The 19611-nt window shown below is 39.3% G+C and overlaps 2 protein-coding genes across 3 annotated transcripts in view; one reads left to right on the forward strand and one right to left on the reverse strand.

The window, feature by feature from the left end:
* Positions 1–9585, forward strand: part of unc5ca (unc-5 netrin receptor Ca) — a 189250-nt gene extending 179665 nt beyond the window's left edge. For both annotated transcript variants that reach the window (XM_006789724.3, XM_006789723.3), the window contains 4 exons: positions 225–374; positions 614–778; positions 3873–4051; positions 6196–9585. In XM_006789724.3, the coding sequence (XP_006789787.1) occupies positions 225–374; positions 614–778; positions 3873–4051; positions 6196–6358 (657 nt within the window). In that variant the 3' untranslated portion in view covers positions 6359–9585. The remainder of the gene's footprint in view (positions 1–224; positions 375–613; positions 779–3872; positions 4052–6195) is intronic.
* Positions 9586–10004: 419 nt separating this feature from the next.
* bmpr1ba (bone morphogenetic protein receptor type 1Ba) overlaps positions 10005–19611 on the reverse strand; it is a 65888-nt gene continuing 56281 nt past the window's right edge. The window contains exons 4-13 of the mRNA XM_035907355.2: positions 17643–17805; positions 17450–17549; positions 17150–17252; positions 16261–16357; positions 16020–16158; positions 13511–13703; positions 12596–12893; positions 12298–12473; positions 12076–12206; positions 10005–11990 (exon numbers count right to left, since the gene is read on the reverse strand). Of these exons, the coding sequence (XP_035763248.1) occupies positions 11865–11990; positions 12076–12206; positions 12298–12473; positions 12596–12893; positions 13511–13703; positions 16020–16158; positions 16261–16357; positions 17150–17252; positions 17450–17549; positions 17643–17805 (1526 nt within the window). The 3' untranslated portion in view covers positions 10005–11864. The remainder of the gene's footprint in view (positions 11991–12075; positions 12207–12297; positions 12474–12595; positions 12894–13510; positions 13704–16019; positions 16159–16260; positions 16358–17149; positions 17253–17449; positions 17550–17642; positions 17806–19611) is intronic.

Raw genomic sequence — 19611 nt, forward strand, 5'->3', positions numbered from 1 at the left:
AAATCAGGACATACAAGCATGGAGATGCGTGATGATATCTCATTAAATCTTTAATGCATTTTAGATGTTTTATGGTGCCTTATGTGCAGTAATTTTGCAAATTAAATCAAAGGTCTTATACATTCTCTAATGTATGAAAAATGGTCCAGTGAGTGAGATGAAGCAGAGGGAAACCTGGAGAGTAAATATAAAGTTGTTATTTCTTTATGTGGGGTTTTGTGTAGGAGGTTCTTCAGATGGAGACCCAGATGGGAGGAAAGCTTCTGGATGAGCCAAAGACGCTGAACTTTAAGGACAGCACACATAATCTGAGGCTGTCCATCCACGACGTGCCAAGCACACATTGGAAGAGCAAACTCATTGCAAAATATCAGGTAAGAGGGATACACATGTAGATGCACTTTGAAATGTAACAATTCTATACAGGCACCAAAATCATTTATAACCTCAAATGGTCACAAAATTTACAAATGTGGAGAAAAGTCCACATTTTAGATGCTAAAGTTATGTTTTTATTGTTAAATTCTGGAAAACAGTAGTACTAGTGCCTTTACCTGGAAAAATGACTTTTGCAAAAACGTGTAATTATTTTCTACGTTTGTGCATGCTGTAGGAGATCCCGTTCTACCAGGTTTGGAGTGGCAGTCAGAGAACTCTTCACTGTACCTTCACCCTGGAGAGATTAAGTCCAGCCACCACAGAAATCAGCTGCAAACTGTGTGTACGGCAGGTAGAAGGAGAAGGACAGATCTTTCAGCTCAGCAACACATTGGAGGAGGTAAGCTTGTAGAAATTTACATATATATTGGGGGCAACTGTGTGCTGTCCACTAATCAGAATGTTGTTGGTTCGATCCCCATTTCCTACAATCTGCATGCCGCAGGGTAGGCTACCTGGGCAAGATACTAAACCCTAAAATTGCCCCGCATATATCATGGGTTTACGTCGTTGTGTGTCTGTGTGTGCATCGCTTGAAGAAAGTGCTTCATTTTATTTAACATTTACATACATCAAAAGCGCTATAACACAGTTTATACTGCTTGCATGTGCAAGATAGCTGCAGACAGCAACATTAACTCCCACTGGCCCGGGATGGAATAAACTAATACATGCTGAAACATGCTGAATGAGTAATACAGAGAGAGAGAGACATTTCTTTCTACATCCTTGCTTCCTAACTTCTACATTCTTGTACAAAAGGTCCTAAAGTCACTAAGTTTTTTCACTGTCTGTCAGACAGTCAGGGTTTCTGCTATGGTTCTGTGACTCTGTTCAATCATTCATACTAGGGCTAGAGGTCACACAACACAAGTTGAATAACTCCTCTTTGATTTTGCTAGGCCATTTTACCATGAAGTCACTGAATGTGTGCGTGTCTGTGTGTGAATGGCTTTGGTCGGAGGTCAGTCCATTCTTTTTAAATGTAACGGCTTCAAATTCTCCCATGGTGGTCAGGGTAATAGCACTGTACTTTAGAATGTTTTTTTCTCTTTTTTTGTAGGTAAGGTAAAGTGGCTTAGAAGAATGGATGTTTCTCTTATTTTTCTTTTACTATTTGCTAAAGTACTTTTGGAATAGCGGAAAGAGTTCCACATGTTCAGTGTTCCTCAGCAGTACTTGCTGAGCACAACATTGTAAAGGAGTGTAACCCAGAAAAGACATTTCTTTGAGGTTAATGAAAATGACACCATAGTGTAAAGAATATTTAAACGTCAGATGATGAAAGAATAGTCATATTTCTCCATTTATAAAGGCAATACTGCCTAGATTCGCAGAAGCAGCCACACATCTATCAACCACCCTTGCATCACTTTTAAATCATCCAGTCCATACTATACCCAGCTGATAGCAGACTTCTAGGGCAATACTGAAATGAATATTTGACAGTTTCTTTTTTAAAAATCATTAAAAATATATAATTATAATCAACTTTGTGATCTAATTTGAAAAGTCTAAAAGTCACAGTTTCTGCTTGGCAGTTCTGTGCTTTAGTTTTGCAAGAAAACACAGATACTGATGTTTTTGATATAGTTAGGTCTGCAAGTATTTGGACAATGACACCATTTATGTATATTTGCACAGTGGATTTGATTTTGTGGCAACTGTGTGCTATTGCAATGGATTTAAAATTTTAAGTTGCGGTCCATTTTAAATAAGCCATTACATAACTGCTTTGATCTAACCTGGGTCACATTTGACAGCTGGAGCTAAACATCTAAGTGCTTTAACTCCATGTCTGTTTGTGTGTGCTGCACATTAAGCAAAATGTTGTAGATCCTCAACAATGTTAAACAATGAAAAGCAAAGCAGATTTAAAGCATTATTTCAACAGAGATGTCCCGTTGCATCAGTCATTCAGTCTCCAGCAGCAGAGAGCTTTCTGCCATAAATTGAGGCTAAGTAGATGCAGTAAATAGTAATCATTCACATCAACAGTGGCTGTTGTTGTTTCCCTCTGCCAAGCAACATTCATTAGGCTGCTGCCTCCTTTCAACCCAGGAGTGGCAGATTAATGGGATGAAGGTTTAGAAAAGAGACAGGGATTGACATTGAGAGGAGAGAGTGCTCTGGAGCAGATTTTTGTGTTTGTTACACTCTTGTATTACTTAGGAGACACCAAATGTAATTGGTCACACCAAAGGCAAGCAGCAAATAGAGACAGCCAGGCAGAGATGTGGGTGAACTAGAAATATGATGGTTCTTACATAAATGCACATTTTCGTCATAGAACCATCCCCATCCTGTGTCACTATTGCAAAAGATGTACTGTATGAGTCTGGGGATACGACAACATTTCTCTTAATGAATAACTGCATTTAAAAGCTGAAGCACTTTTGTGCAAAAGTCTTGAGCCACCATTTCTTTCTGTTTGCTTCCAAGGAGGCAGAGCAACATCTCCAGGCTTTATTCAAGCCCAAACAGGCATCAGGGGAAGAAGCAGTGTTGTGACTAGACACAGCAGACAAATTAGCAAAAAACTCTTTAGGCACTTCGTCACTATCAGCCTGTCACAAAAACTCATTTCCCTCATTTCATTTGTTTAAACTCTGAAAAATGCCAACCAGTTTAACAGGCTGAAAATGGTATTTATGCACCAATAAGGTGATTCGCAAAAAAACTATTACCTGAAAATTTGGCGTGACTCGGTGATGTATAGTTTGTCCTCAAAAAAACTGAGGAAAGTAAAGAACAAAAGAAGTGGTAGGCCATAAAAACAACAACAAATAGGACACACAGGACCTGAGAGATGCATCTGTCTTCCCAGTTGATTCACCTGCTGTTCACTGAAACAGTCTCACCATGGGTTTTATGTAGTGGTGAAAGCAAATTTTAAATCTTTGCTTCAGATCATCATCAGCATGTGCAACTAGTGCTACAACTAGCGATGCCGGGGATCTTATCAAAACTGAAAACAGAAGAGTACCATCAGACATTGATTGACCCTCTATGCAGTATCAAGTGGAAAGCATCTGATTGGCTTCATTTTTCAGCATGAGATTGATCCCAAATGCCCTGCCAATACACGGAAAGTATACCTGGATAGAGAAACACACAGTGGAACTCTGTCACTTATGGACTGGCCTCTTCAGAGCTCGGACCTCAACATTATTGAAGTAGCATGGCTAAAACATCTTGACTGGAACAAAAGACAGCCAACATCCAAAGAAGAGCTTTGAATCTTCTTCAGAATGCCAGGAAACCTATTCTTGAAGACTACTTAAAGAAATTACAAGAAAGCTTGCACAAGAGACTTCAAAATCTGTTGGTGTCCTTACCAAGTATTGACTTTCAAGCTTGCTGGAATTACACAAACAAAGAGAGAGAGGGAGTCTTTAAATTAACAACTGACCAGTTTCTTTCTGTCTTTTCAGGAGGTCCACTGTATAGACACATCCCTGATGGACCCTGCCAGTAACATTACAACTTTAGTGGGGCCCAACGCCTTTCGGATTCCTTTATCCATCAGACAGAAGTTGTGTGGAAGCCTGGATGCACCGCAGACCAGAGGCAATGACTGGAGGATGCTGGCCCACAAACTCAACCTTGACAGGTGACACTGATTTGAGTCCTCATTCGGGCTTAATAATAGCCTGTTTCATCTCTTCACCAGAAGAAAATCACAGAGAATCACTTGTTGCACTTCAGTAGTAATTAACTGATCAAGTCCTTGAACACCTTTCAGTATTTTGAAACTGCATCTCTTCAGAATCTCTCTTGGGCAAAGCAGCACTGCTGGACTCCTGATTAGTAAATTAAAAGGACATTTCCTCTTTGGATTTAACTCACAGGTAACATCCGCAGAAACTCTGTGTGCAGATGTGTGTTCTAATGATTTAGACTGGAGGTTCGTTTACCACCAGCTACCGAAGCATAGCCAGATATTGAGAGGATAATTGGGCACAAGTGCACATCATTGTCCCAGCAGGCAGCCAGCTCATGAAGCAGTGTGTTGATGTGGGCACCAAATATTCCTCATCAGTGGGCGAAAAAGCTAGCCAAATTGTTGTTTACTTCCACATTTCCACTTAAAAGGGTACTCTTCAAAAGGACCACGATGAAAAGGTCTAACAAAGGAGTATCATCTTCTCTCCCCTCTGCTCTAGTGGCTGCTACGTCATTTCCATTTTACGTCTTAGTGTTACTCACGATCTGCGGTCACAGTCATTATTCCTTATATAACCTTTTCATGTATATATAAATGATGAGACCTCAAATGTACCCACTCTGGCACACGCAGAAACACTCAGAAAGTTTAGGAGTGTTGATCCAATGCAGTGAAATGGCTTTAAAACAAATGCTGGAAACTCACACAAAAAAGAAAAGGCCAATCTTAGCTGTCGAGTTCATTTAACAGCAGGATGCTCCTTATCGCATACTGCAGGCAGATGGAGTCTGACGCAGAACATGAAACAAAGGGAAACAAAGTTGGAGAGAAAGTAATAGGAATTTATTTATTAGACGTTTTGAACGAGAGAACTGTGAAAAATTAAGAAAGTCTATAAGAAGAGAAACCGATTAAAATGAGGAGGATGGGGATGAAGGGATGTTTGTGGTTGCATTTAAACAGCACCAAAGCTCGCCAGAGTATGGCAACAGTACAATCACAGGATTTACAGAAGAACAAAAAGCTTTGGTTTTACCCCGTGAAGCTCAATCTCTGGCTTTTGCACTTCAAAGAAGAAATTGAGATTTTTGTCACAGATGTCTCAGACTTTTCCTCTGCAGCCACTGTGTACTTTGACTCGCCACGGTTTAGCTCTAATGCAATAACATTTTCTTCCCCCACATTTGTCTAAAATATTTTGAAGTGAACATAGGTAATAAAAATGTCCAAAAAAAGGGAAATTAAACTGTCAAATTTCATTTATGCTTCCTTACACCACAGCGGATAGCAAATGGTATAGAGGACCTGATAAAGTGTATTTCTTTATAGTAAGTTCTTCTGTCTGTGCTGCTTTATTGTGCGATAGTCTCAAGTCTTGAAGAGGGAAATAATTCATCACCTTGTTAAATAGAAGTTTCAGAATGTTTTATATTATATGTTATGCACTTAGAATTTCACATTAAAAAGCTTTTTTTTTTCATCACACATCCCACATGGGCTGATAAAATAATCAGCATCAATCATTACATATTATGCATGCTGTATAAGCTGTCCTGCTTTTGGCCAAAATGTACTGTTTCATGAATATTGATGGGTTGATTGGTCATTGCAGACCAGGTCAAGTGTAATGTTTCTGTTTTACAATGTGAATCATGGAAAATGGTTCAGCTAGAGAAAAATGGTCGTTCCATATTTTATTTATTTATTTATTTTTTACCTCTGTCTAAATATCAAAATTCATAATGACATTAACATCACTGTAGATAACATAGTTTTGTTTTACTTTCTCCACATCTCATGTGTGCTTTCTCAATGAGGAGGGTCATCTAAACTGTCTGTACTGAGTGTCCAGCAAGTGACACATCTTTTAAAGTTTTGGATGAAATCTGTCTTAGCGATTAGACAATGAAGCCATTCACGTCACACTGCTGAGTCATTCACTGCCCACGCTTTTCAGAGAGCAAATTTCAAATATTCCAATTTAATCTTTTAGAAATAATTTGGAATTGGAATTCATCTTTGTCTGTTGCATAATATTGACTTATCTATGCTTTGTCACTCACCCCCTCACTCCTTAATGTTCATTTCAGATACCTGAACTACTTTGCCACCAAGTCCAGTCCAACAGGCGTAATCCTGGATCTCTGGGAGGCCCAACATTTCCCTGATGGAGACTTAAATGAACTGGCCACTGTGCTGGAAGAAATGGGTCGCCACGACAGTAGCCTTGCCTCCATGACCGCGGAACATTGACGAAACACTGCAGTTATCATGACAATGGCAGAGCTCTGGAGATGATTACGCGTGAAGTGGCGATGGTTGATCCTGCAGCGAGGGCAACAAACCAATTAGCAACAGAAAAGTTGCCACTGTGGTGACTGAGCACCGATTAAATACCATGGTAATCATGCCGACATGGTAACAGATAGGAGAGGCACCTTAACTGCTGTGTGCTGGAACTATCTATGTATCTTTGTATGTGTATTTGCGAAATGTTGCAGTGTCGTATGTGACCGAAAGAGAGCTAACCCTACCTATCTATCAGGAACACAGAAAAACATACACACGCCTAAAAAAAAGAAAAAGAAAAAAAAAAGCTTGTCCATAGTAACACCGGTTGTTCTCTTGTTGTTACTTTAATATTGAACAAGGAGAAGCAAAGAACAAGAAGCAGGAGAGAGGTACTGACCTTGGAAACCTCTGTAGGAATGGAACAGAATCATAAGGGGAAAGAAGGTAAACTGATTACAGAAGAGTGGGAGAAGGTAGAGTGAGGAAACGGAGAGAGTGAGTTAGAGACTCTTAAGAAAGATGGGCGCAAACACAGAGCGAAGCTAAACTGATTACAAAAGAGAGGGAGGACATAAACATAAAATGATGGAAGCGATGGCAGGTGATCATCTGAACGGAAAACAGATAATAAGAGAGGGGGATAAAGAAGTGAGTCTTCTCTTGTGAGCCTCGGCTGTACGTGTTTGCCAGTACAGTTTGTCGTCTTTATTTCGTTTCTTAGGGAACGCTCTATGAATTCTGCTGTCCATATGTGTGGATCATTTCCTGATACAAGAATGAGTACAAAGTGACTGTCAATCAAGGGTCCTGACCAGAAACAAGCCCGAGACAACAACAACTGTCCCCTTTGGGTTATTATCATAAAGATGGTTCCAATTTGATGTTGATTAAGATTAAGGCTTTTTTCAAAAATACCATCAGGTCAGAGAAAAATGAACACAAAAGCAATTTGATTTGCTTCCAATGCCTCTAATGTTCTTTTTTTTTTTTTTTTTTTTAATTCAAAAAGCCAGTCCAAAGATAATTATGCTGCTGAAGGATGCAAGAATAACTTCTTTTTTTTTTTTTTTAAATAATCTTTTTTAAGGTAAGATTTCATGTATGATAATCATGTAATGATTATTAGGTAAAGCTCATCATCATGCACAGTACATTGCAGTAAAGCATCTAAGACTTATTTTGAAAGAATCATTGCTTTTTCACATTTTTAAAAAAATAAATAAATACATTTAAAAAACACAATCCAGACAGGAAAAACAGGAACGGCAAACTCAAAACTACAAGTGCATCTCAAACCACCGAGAGTCTCAACATAATCTGCATTAATGCTGCTTCTCTATCACCTAACAACCAGCAGTTGACCACAACCTCAAACCCAGAAGTGTCTCTTTTAGACTGTTGGGGCTTCTTTCTGGACAGACGGACAAAGCAAAAAAAAAAATGTAAAAATGGGATGCAGGAATTATATGACAGTGAATTAAATGCAGCTCATCTACTACTAATATACCGATTTTAATCAATTATATTCCAGTTTCCTTCAGTTGTGTTATCTGCCATCAGGCCACATGTGGCATTTCATTTGTGATCCTCGCCATGACTTTGCTGGTCACTAGCACCATCCAGTGGCCTTTGATAAATAAGAGCATTTTAAGTGTTTTCATTTTTATTTTATTTTGATTGTGTAAATACATGCTTATCATTATGTTCATTCTAAAGACCTTTTATTACCACATATTTTTGTTCATTGTTCATTATTATTTACATAAACTTTTTTTGCCAGCTTTATTGTGTTTCTATGTGTGACACTTATAAGAGGAATCTGCATCAGTTACTTAGCAGCTAACATTCCAGTCATGGTGTATCTATGACAAAGTTACAATTTACAGGTAAAAATCATATAAAGGGAGATATGTAACATGAAGTGTAATATATTTGCAGAACAACTTGCATAATTACAATTGGCCCTGACAGGGGAAAAATTCAAAAACTGGAGTTAGGTATTTCCGTTTTGAATTATGGAGAGACGCCATATGAAACTGAACATCAGGTATGTAGGAGACAAAAAGGGAGGCAGAGGTCAAGTTTAACACTGGTACAAAAGGTCAAGTATTTACCTTGGTCATGATAGATTTTATCTTATAGCTGCCCGGTCAGGAGCAAACCTTGAGATATTGATTTTTCACAAAGATTTTCCTTTCTTTGTACTGTTGTTCAAATATGTGCGACTTTAAGATTCAGACCTCTTGTATCAGTGTAAAACCAGCTGTAAAAGTATGCGTGGTTTGATTTTGCGTAGCTCACAGCAGGAAAGGTGTACGGTTAACTGACAGAGTGGATGTTTTGTATGTTTTCAAATGTAATTGGTGATGTCATATGTGAGGAAGTAAAAGGGATGGGAAACCTTATGAGGATAAAAGCCTAAAATATTTTAGTCATCAGCTGAAACAAACATGAACCCAAAGGTCATGACAATGCCTCTTTTATACAATTTGATCATCGACGTCACTTACAACTTTAAAGGCTGAATTCAGTCATACAACATCTATTTTTTTGAACTACGACATTAGGAATTGTTTAAAAAAAAATTAAAATAGCATAGCTCCACCTCAGATTTGAAGTGTACAGTTTACCAGAAGAATAGATTTTCTGTTTAAAAAAGCAAAAGCGAGACAAGGGAGGTTTTCATGAGGAGAGCACGTGTAGGCCTCCAGGAGATGATCCTTCATGATGTGAAAACGAAGAAAGTAGTATTAAGATATCTAAGTATGTAAAAAAAATAATATTTTCTATTTCCAGTGTGTACAGTTGTGTACTGTCAGCTATATTTGGCAAATTTCTGAATATGAAAAAGCAGTACAGTTAATAGTTTGTATGTTTGATTTTTTTTAATTTAAGTTTTTCTTTTGTTCCTTTTTTGTAAAAGCAGTGTCTACTATGCAAACTTGGCATTGGTTATCATGATAGAAGTCTTTATCTAGAGCTGTCCTTGTACGTGCACTCCTGGTTTTACTATCGAGAGTGATTTGATTTGATTAGTGTGGGATAGTGTTGGTCCATTTTAGCTCATTCTGGCACGCTTCATGAGTCTTGCTCAATCTTGCTGAATGCTTGCCTCTCTATCTCCTCTAATTGTTCTCTGTACAAAGTGTAAGAAAGAATTTTTAAGACAATTAATAAATTATATTTATAAGCAATGCTGAAAACCTGCTGCATTTGGTGGCTTATTTCAACACAACTTTTACTTGCGTGTAATATCCCAACTTGGTCAGAAATCCGATTTGTAGCGCATGAAAAAAGATATTTTTCATTTTCGATACTTATTTTTCTTATGATTTCTGTGAAATTCACATTTACATGCTCCAGACTCAATAATTTGTGGGATAAAGAAGCCTGAAGGGGAGGAAATTGAAACGGAAAATCCTTATGGTGTCACTATTTAACATGCTGTGTGCTCAGCAGCACCAGTGGGTTGTAATGAGGCATGCTGCTTTTTTTTTTTTCCCCAACAAAGAAAATATGGAGCGCGTGTCTTAACAGTAAGAGGCAATGACTTGTTAGTATTCACCTCATTCAGCTACCACAAATTGAACATCAGCCATTTGGATGAGTGAAACACTTTATTGGGGGGGAATGTTCAACCTTTTACTGAATAAAAACACGACTTTCTCTCACGGACAACTACAGCAGATACAGATCAAATAAGGCACAACACCCAAGAGGAAAGAAAGGCCATTTACTGTATATCACAAGAAATCTGCCACACCAAAACCTCCATCCATAAGAAAAACGCTGTTTTGTTGACAAGAGCAAGATTGAAATTCAGTGACCTCTGAAGGAAATGGAAACTGAGGAATTATGAAAGCTAAAAAATAAAATAAAATAAGCCAGTCAGAGAAATCTCAACTGGCACTGACATCGTGACAGCACACCACTGTGGATGACCCAACAAGGCCCCTAACTGTGATAACTTTTTACCTGGAGAAATATGACATCATGAAGTTTCCCAACAGTGGAATGTTTCTATGTGAGAGTTTGAGTTAATGGAGGAACTTGCCTAATAGAAACTGACTTGATCAGTGCCAAAGTGCCATTTGCGTTCAACAGAACTGGTTTATTATACTGAAATAGTTTAACATTAATGTACATGTATAAGGGCGGCTTGTAAGTAGGAACTAAAAATTTCATAGAGTCAACAAGTTAACTTCTTGTGGTTTAATATTTTGGGTGAGGCTTGGGTGCTTTCTTGAACCAGCCAACTTCTTAGTGCACTCTTTCACTATAAGGGCATACTGCCTAACCCACTGCTTTAAATACACTCCATCTTTTCGTTACGGGAGCCACAGTCATTGGGAATTAGTGAATAATAACAATGAGCCGTGACGTGGCAACTTTTGGCACCCCTAAACTAACAAAAATCCACACATTTATAATGGATCACTAGATAATCGAGCAAAACTTCACCTTACAGTTTGTGTGAAGCAGTTCCACATTGTGTGATAGGCCTTCCTTCCTGTACTTGCTCTACAGTGGCTATGGGGGGCACTGCTCTGCTTTAACCATTCCACTGGTGAAACGCCGCCTCTTCCGAGGCAGGTTTTATTTTTAATACATGTCCCAAAGAAGCCTAAAGAAACACAGAGGTCATTAGAGCCCCAATCTAGATTTAATTATACATATTAACTTATTATTATTATTATTACGTTGTTGTTGTTTTTTACAAATTACTTTAAAGTTGTACATGGAAAACGTTTGGTATTCTCATTAGCTCACAAAACAAATTTACCTTTTCTTCAGTGTCTACAAATGGTATCACCATAATCGAAACTTGTACACCTTCAAAATATGTTTATTTCTGTCACAGTGTCACTTGTCATAACAAAGAGAAATTTAAAGCTATTTAAAAGTGACAAAAGTGTATTCAATCCAACGAAGTGTTAAGAGAGGAGGTGTAATGCTGCAATAACAGATTGCCTTGACGCACATCCCTTCGGTTCTTTTAATCAGACCTTCATCTACGGGTAAGGTAGCTTTCACAGAAAGCAATCATATAGTCTTCCACTCTCTGGTCAGTAGCCTGTTTGTGTATCTCAGCATGTACAGTGCCAAGTCAAACTCAAGTCTCTTTCTCCAAGGCCTTTGGAGCATGTGAACAGGAACCTATATCTGGCTTTAGAGTCTTCACACTAGTCGGAAATGTAATTGTCTCATCTTCTTTGAAGGACAGAAGAGGACCATGCACAGTTAGTTCTGATTGTTTTTGAGGGGACTTTGCAGATTTCTGAGCATTTGAACTCAAAGTATGTCATCATGGGATCCCCCAAGTGATCTTCTGCTTCATGTTCCCCCTCCTTTTCCCCCCAAAAAACAAACAAAAAAAAAAAAAAACCCAGCTTGTACGGCCTGGAATAGAGCCAGTGTTAGTACCTGCCGTTTGTATGCATGTAAACACACACCAGGCAGTGCTTTCTCACAGCTTGATATCCTGTGATTCTGACATTTTGGCAAGTGTCTTTTTGACCCGTAGGGCTGTGAGGCGGCAGGCTGGATTGTGGGCCCAGCATTCTGTCATCAGCTTTCCCATCTGTCTCAAACACTGAGGAAACACAAACTTATGTTACAGAGATTGTCGATTTGTTCGTTTCTGCAAGAATAATGTAGAATATTTTTCCATGTTTTACCTCATCGCTGGTCCATCGATTAGGAAAGGATGGCCGTAGCTTCTTGATGCAGACCACCTCTCTCATGTCTTCATATGAAGGGTCTGTTGGAACCAGCTCATGGTACGGTAACTGGTACTCTTCAAGGATTCCTACAATAAACACGTTACAGAAGAGTCACGTTCCTCTCTGATGCCGTTTAGCTTTTAGAAGGTGTTACAACTATTTATTCACTCCATTTACCTCCTGAGATGCAGCGACGTGCAATCTCCCAGAGAATGAGCCCAAAACTGTACATGTCAGCCATGATGTAAGACTGAAAGTGACTTCTATTCAAAGTCTCTTCCAGAACCTCTGGAGGCATGTAGCGCTTTGTACCGACTCTTGTATTGGGGGGAATATCAACTTCATTTGTGTCACTAAAGAGTCAGACATCAAAGTAATAAGGACAAATAATTTAGGACAAAAATTACTTTAAATACATGAATTCCAATATTTCTCATCATTCATCCTAAATAGAACACATTCATGAGAAATTCACCTGATAAACTTGACAGCCAGTCCTAGGTCAGCTATACAGCAGGTCCCATTTCTTTTCACAAGTATGTTCTTACTCTTCAGATCCCTGTGAGCAATGGCAGGTTTGCCCTGGGTGCCAAAGATCTCTGTGTGGAGGTGACAGAGTCCTGACACAGAGGAGTAGGCCAGTCGCAGCATAGCTTTATTGTCTAGAGTGGTCGATTTGAGGTAGTCATACAATGATCCATTTTCATGGTAGTCAGTTATTAAGTAGAGTTGGGTCCAAGAGCCAGTTCCTTTAATATCTGCAGCTATAAAACCTGTGAACAGGGGGGAGTGGGGGGGGGGGGGGGGGGGGGGGGGGGGGGGGGGGAATGTATGGAACACAAAGAAAGATGGACCTTAACATTCAGCCGTTTCCCCCATTGTTGAATTTCATGGGAGTACAGAACAATTTCTGACATATATACTGTGGGTTTTTTGGTTCTTTTCTTCTTCACTGACCGTCGTTTGTGCATTGACAATATGTGGGAAGCTGTGCAGAAAACTGATCTTTCAGTGAGTTTGGGCAGTTTTTCACTAATATCTGCCATTTTGTGATATCATATTTCAGGATAACAAATACTTATAAAGACAAAGTTAATGCTGCAATACAGAGAAGGCTCGCACAGTGTGCAGTGTGATGTAGCATCAAAAACGCACTGGAACACCAACAACAACATGCTTTCAATAATTGACAGTTTGACTTAGGACTGTTTAGTATGGTGCTACTATATTATTTATACAATTTTTTTTTAAACTCTCCCTTTACATCTCCTTTCCCGGCACCTTTTTTTGATTTAGCTGAAGACAAAGAGCAACACAAAACACTGAGAAACAAAGAAATTCTCACATAAGTGCAGAGACAAGGTAGTAAGCACTAGACAAACAGACTCACCCAGTATGTTCTCATGTCTCATTAAGACAGTCTGGTAGATTTCAGTCTCTCTGAACCAACTCGCTTCCTCAGTGGTGAAGAAAACTTTAACAGCTACCTTTTCTCCCCTCCACCTGCCCATCCACACCTCTCCGTATCTCCCCTTGCCTATCTGCTTCACCATCTGAATCTGCTTGGCTATCGTTCTCTGGACCTGAGGAGAAGCAAAAAAAAAAGAAGGAAATGCTTAGATAAAATCTGACCCATGTGTTTCACCACATCTGTCATATTCCTTCAGAATTAAAACTCCAGTTTAAGGTTAAGTGAACGTCAGATGTGGGAGCTATGAAGCAAAATCAGGAATGGTACCGTTTTATTGTGTCTTGGCACATTTCTCAAGGTTTACCCAAGATTAAAAACAAATGCTTGTAACTTGTAGCTATAACAGTGTATTAATTACACACAGAAATTAAATACCGATATTGTGTCAATGATGCACACATTATTTGCAGACTGTCGACACATTTGCCAAAAAGGTCAAACACCCAATAAATGCATTTTCTAAAAACATTGCAATAATACCAACATTTGATATCATGATGGGCATATAAGTATCAAATGTACAACTATTACACACCCTGATGTTAGAAAAAATTAAATGAATTTGGACCAAAGTACCAGGATGTTCACGTCCATGAAGCATCTTTTTGATTTACAGTTTTTCTCCATTGGTTTGGCTCATTTCTTGAAACAGAAATTACATTCTCAAAATAACATGGACAAACCTCCAAACCTCTTGGCAAATGTTCACAACAGAATGGCATTTCTCATTCATTTTATCAAATGGCAAATGCCTTAGTACATGTCTCAATTGTCTCAGTGCATCTTTGCAAATGATTAAGTACAAGTAGCCTACAGTTATACAGTTAGCCCACATGTAGCACATTTTCCAAATGAATAGATCTTGTAGATCTAAACTGATTAGTTGATTCTCAGTCTAATGATCATTCTCTCCAAAACATGTCAGCATGATTTCATTGTATAAGTACTCGCATGCACAACTGTCTGTTCAGTTGTCAAAATTGGTCAAGAACATAATACCATAAATACCATATATGAATTTCTTTGAATATTTGATAAACTGATGACAGTCATTGACAGTCAGGTGAAACTAGGTGTCACACACAGGTGTGTTCCATGATTGTGTGCTGCCAAACACAGATATATAGAGCTTGACCAGAGCCAGTCAGATCACTGAACATGGATAAACAAGGCCAAGCAAACAGACAAGGGGAAGTTCTTCCTCAAGGAAGAGGAGGAAGAAGAAAAAGAAGAAGAGGAGGACTGAGAATGCGTGGTGGAGGAATAGGGGGAAGAGGAGGCTGAGGAGCACGAAGACACTGTGCTGTCCCGAATGAAATTCGGGCCACAATTATAGACCATGTCATAAACCATGGCCTCACAATGGCAGAGGCAGGTCGTCGAGTGCAGCCTAATGTGCCTCGCTCTACAGTCTCCTCCATCATCCAAACCTTTCGCAGGGAAAACAGGTATGTACTCTATGTAATCTATGATGGAATTATATGTTGTATAGGACAGGGCACTGTGCGTGAGGCACAAAATGTATAACTTACTGTAGAGATTTTGTGTGCATCTGCCTACAGTGGTAGGTCTATACTAGCAGGTGGAGAGGACTAGTGGAATGTTTTGATACTAAATATGACAAGAAATATATTGAACAAATTACTGTAAACTATGGAATTACATAATTTATACAGTTTAGAGTAGTATTCCAGTCACTGTGCAGTGGGAGAATGAGTACAGCGACCACTGCATAAGTCCTTGTTTTTTGATTTTGTGTTCATACAATTTACTACTGTAATGTACATTTTCTTTTTACATATGTATGAAACTTTCTTTGCGTGTGAATAAAAAATGGTTATCATTTCCTTGGTAGTGTGAGTGCAATCTGTGATGTCAAACCTTGGAGGCTACTCTTTTCTGTTGTATATTGTTGGTCCTCTGCCATAGTGACAAAACATCTAAACATTTTGTATGGCAGTACTCACATAATGCCAAAGGGACGATGCATTTTGGGGGCACTGACTATTCAGATTAGAAAGAAATGTAGTTTTGACACATGAGTGAACTGTTTTAGGGGAGATATGAGCTTTTGCAGGTGGACCATGTTGTTGTGATCAACCATCCAGGTTTATTTTGACAAAAGCACCAAGAATGATGAGAATGTCCGATCTGTGTTGAGAAATGAGCCAAAACTATTGAGAAGGATCTTTGGTATTTTGGAGACACTGACTGTTTAAATGAGAAAGGGATTTAGATTGAAGCCTGAGTGAACAGTTTTGGAAGAGATATGAGCTTTTGCAGGTGAGCTATAGTGTTGTGCTAAACTGTAAGAGTGTTTTGCCAAATGATCTTAGAGTTTTGAGAATGTAATTTCTGTTTAAAGAAATGAGCCAAACCAATGGAGAAAAACTGTAACTGGCACTTAGATGTAGTGAGTGTGTCTCACCAATAGAGGGAGCCCTGAGCCTGAGCCAGAGCTTTGTGATTGCTCTATCAAGTCTTTCAGAGATTCTCCAGGGGGAATGTATGTCTCATCCTGTTCTAGACCAATGCTGTAGCGAGGACGAGACTCCTGTCGTTTATACCTGTAAAATATCACAATATGTCAGTTTTAATTATTCACTAAAGAGAGGTTCAATAAACCCTAATGAAGTTTGTTTTACTGTTTCATTGTACGATGTAATTACCTGACGTAGCAGAAAATAATAATGACAGCCAATATAAGGGTGCATACAGTGACTGAAATCAACAAGGCCACATGGTGGATCTTCCCATCTACGTAGACTAGAGGGGGAGGATGAAAGAGACATTGAAAAAAGCATCAGAAATGTTTAAAGTCGTGAAAAGTCATTTATCAAATTCCTCATTTAAGTTAAATGCAAAAGATTCTTGCATGTCAAAATGCAATAACTCTCTTTCTACTCCAGAAACATCACATTAAAACACAGAAAAACAAAGAATTTGAAATTTCCAAAGTGCCTCATGTAAAGGAAACAAAAAGGACTAAAGTACAGTAAATCGTGTACAAATCATATTTCACTCATCAATTTTTCATTTTCTTCTGGCACACACTTTCTTCCCTCAAGGCCCCAGTCAACAGCGAGAGGAAGCCCTCGACCAAGTCGATGAATTCCCCTCCTGATCCCCTATGATAGGGTTTCAGATTGATGAATCTGCCCTCAGTGTCTGCTGGGGCCTGTGATTTCCCTGGGAATCTAGGCTTACTTTCTCTCAAACACACGGAAAGGCTCTCTCTCTTCCTTCACTCACACTCACACACATACACATACACACACACACACACACAGGCAGTCTAATTCTGAACACGATGAGACATCAGTTTGCTCTTGACACGCCAGGACGGTTTGACACCGTCTCCTTCACTTGAGCCTCCTTTGACTCAATGAAAATGTCATGTCTCTGTCTTTTATCTCGTGTGTTGTCACACCATCAGCCACAGTTCAGGATCTGGTATCTATCATTGTAACTGCCACTGCCAAACTGGAGAACTATTGGTGTTTTTGTGCATTTCATCTGCAACGAGGGAAAAAGCAGAAATTGGATAAATTAACTCACGAGGAGGTTTGAGTGGTGGCAGCGTAGGATGCAGATTTTTGTTACAGTAATCTTCATCTGTACAGCATTCTAGTGACCGCCTTTGACGTGAGTTCCCTGCGTCCTGAAAGACGGAAAAGCCATGTGAGGTACTTGGCTAGCATCTACAGTCAGGTTACAATTTCCTGCTTTATTAACTTAACCTCTTGTAATGCTTACCACCTAAATTAATTTTGGAAGGATTTGTGCCAGATGATGAAAAGAAAATGGCAGCAAGAGGAAGAAATTATGTGGATTATAATGTTACTTTCATCAACTTACTCTGCACTGAAATTCAGATCCGACCAGCCCAAGGCAACCTGCCGTCTGGACCGGCACCCCTCCCTCATCCTCCACCATTGTAAAACAGTAGCCATCCGTCCTGCAGAGGCAGATTTAGCGACAGTAGGTAAGGCGACCAGAAACATGACATGTTATGAAATAAATACTTGCTTTTGTTGGCGTTTCTCTTTACCTGCATGTGTTATTGGTTGAATCTTCTGGGCAGTGGTGATAACAGTGACACCACAGTAGTCTTTGGGAGGATGAAGCAGGAGCTGTGCTGCCAAAAGTCTCCTTCCCACTCTCTGCTGCCTCCTTACTGGATGCTTTTAGCAGCATACTGTCCAATATGTTGCCTATACAACAGAGAAAAGAAGAAAATTACAAAAAATTAAATGGGAGAAAAACAAAATGATGAAGATCCACATCTCAACTTTCAAAAAGAGAACATTGCTAGAGAGTAGGCTTGCAGAATTTGGACATGTGCTATTAAATAACACAACAAGTATTTGCAGTAGCATAGCCAGACTTGGAGGTTGAATAGTCTGCTAAAGTGGGAAACAAGTTGTACTGCAATTGTGGAATATGTAAAATTCACAGGCTTTAACATAGTCACTAATAGGACTGCAACAGATACCCAAACAGTCATAAAATTTGTATTCAGATGGTATTTCTAAGTCAGAATTACGACTACCTCTTGTCCCAACACAAGTCCTTACATCTGTTCATGTACAGTAGCCTGTGACGAATAAGCTGCTTTGTAATATATGTTGATAAAACTGTTTCATGAGAGTTGCTGTATTGACTCTGTTCTTGTTTTTTCAGTGTCTGATAAAACTGTGAAAATAATTGTCTGCTTCCTTTGCTTTCAGACGTCTCTTGCTTTTCAGTTGTATTAATTTAGTTCTCCGATATGTTCGTTACATTAGTAACATTTTGTAAGTGGTTTTGTTCTATGACTCAGACTCTGCTGTTCATGGAGCATTTCATGAACCTTCAGCGCACCTGTAGCTTTTTAATCTCCCCTGCGGGAGAAGCTTAATATCTGCTCAGCGAAGCACTGAGCGATGAGATCCCAGCCAAGATGACGAATATCAACCCTGCGTACTCAGTATTCACATCATAAATCCAGTTCACATAAGCAAACCGACTCAAATGAAATATAATCGTACCTACTCTAATGAAACAAAATCTACTAAGATGCAAATAAAGATAAAATGTGCAAGAAAAACTTGACAACATTCCAGATATGGGGGAAAAAAACCCAAACTTTGAGCTCAAACACCTGCTATGAAACACGCTCTCTCACAGTCCTCTTACAAATGCCTCAGCTCCCGAAGCTGTTGTATTCCCTCGTTATCCTATTTCAAAAGGGCACCTGTTTGTCACTTGAGGGGAAAAAAGGGATCACGGAAGTGTCTCTCCTTCATGGCTTTTAAGATTTTCATTCATCTGAGCATGCTCATTGGGACCAGATGATTACAGCTGCAAGCACAGATGGTCCAAAACAAGCATGACTCTTTCTTCTCTGAAATAAACTACGAGCAGATACAGAATCTGCTCTCCTACTCCTATTTCAGCCTCTTGAGAAGGAAGTGTGTGCAGGGTTTGAATGTGATAGTGTTTTCATGAGCAGCCTTTTCTTATTTCGGGATAGATTTTTTTTAAAAACAATTATAGACATTTGTCATCTAGCACTTCCCTTTCTAAATGCCCCTCTTGTACACACAGATAATTATGTTGATGATACTGCAAAAGAGGGATGGTGGGGCTTAAAGGGGTCACATTAACAATTGACCAATTTGAGAGAAAGGGAGCGAGGAAGACTAGGAGGGGGAGAAGAATGGGGGATTAGCAAACAAGAAGTGACAGAGCTGCGGGGAACTGGTGGGCAGTTTAGCAGCACACAGAGGGGACAGAGCAGAGGCCACTGGCCTTTTCCACCCTTTCTCTCACTCTGCCCTCCACCCCATCACTCCATAATGCTCACTCTCTTTGTGTTTCATTTTGCTGCAGACCTCCAACTCCCCCTTTCTTCTTCAGGCCATATCTCTTCTCGAGCGCCTCCCTGCTTCTTTCCTACATGCGTTCCTTCGTTTCTCCATTCAGACTTGCTTGTGTACTTTTCTCCAACCCTTTCTTCTTCTTCTTTTCCTTTTTGG

Source organism: Neolamprologus brichardi, chromosome 12 (assembly GCF_056152115.1).
Source record: "Neolamprologus brichardi isolate AB-2024 chromosome 12, ASM5615211v1, whole genome shotgun sequence".
NCBI lineage: Eukaryota > Metazoa > Chordata > Actinopteri > Cichliformes > Cichlidae > Neolamprologus > Neolamprologus brichardi.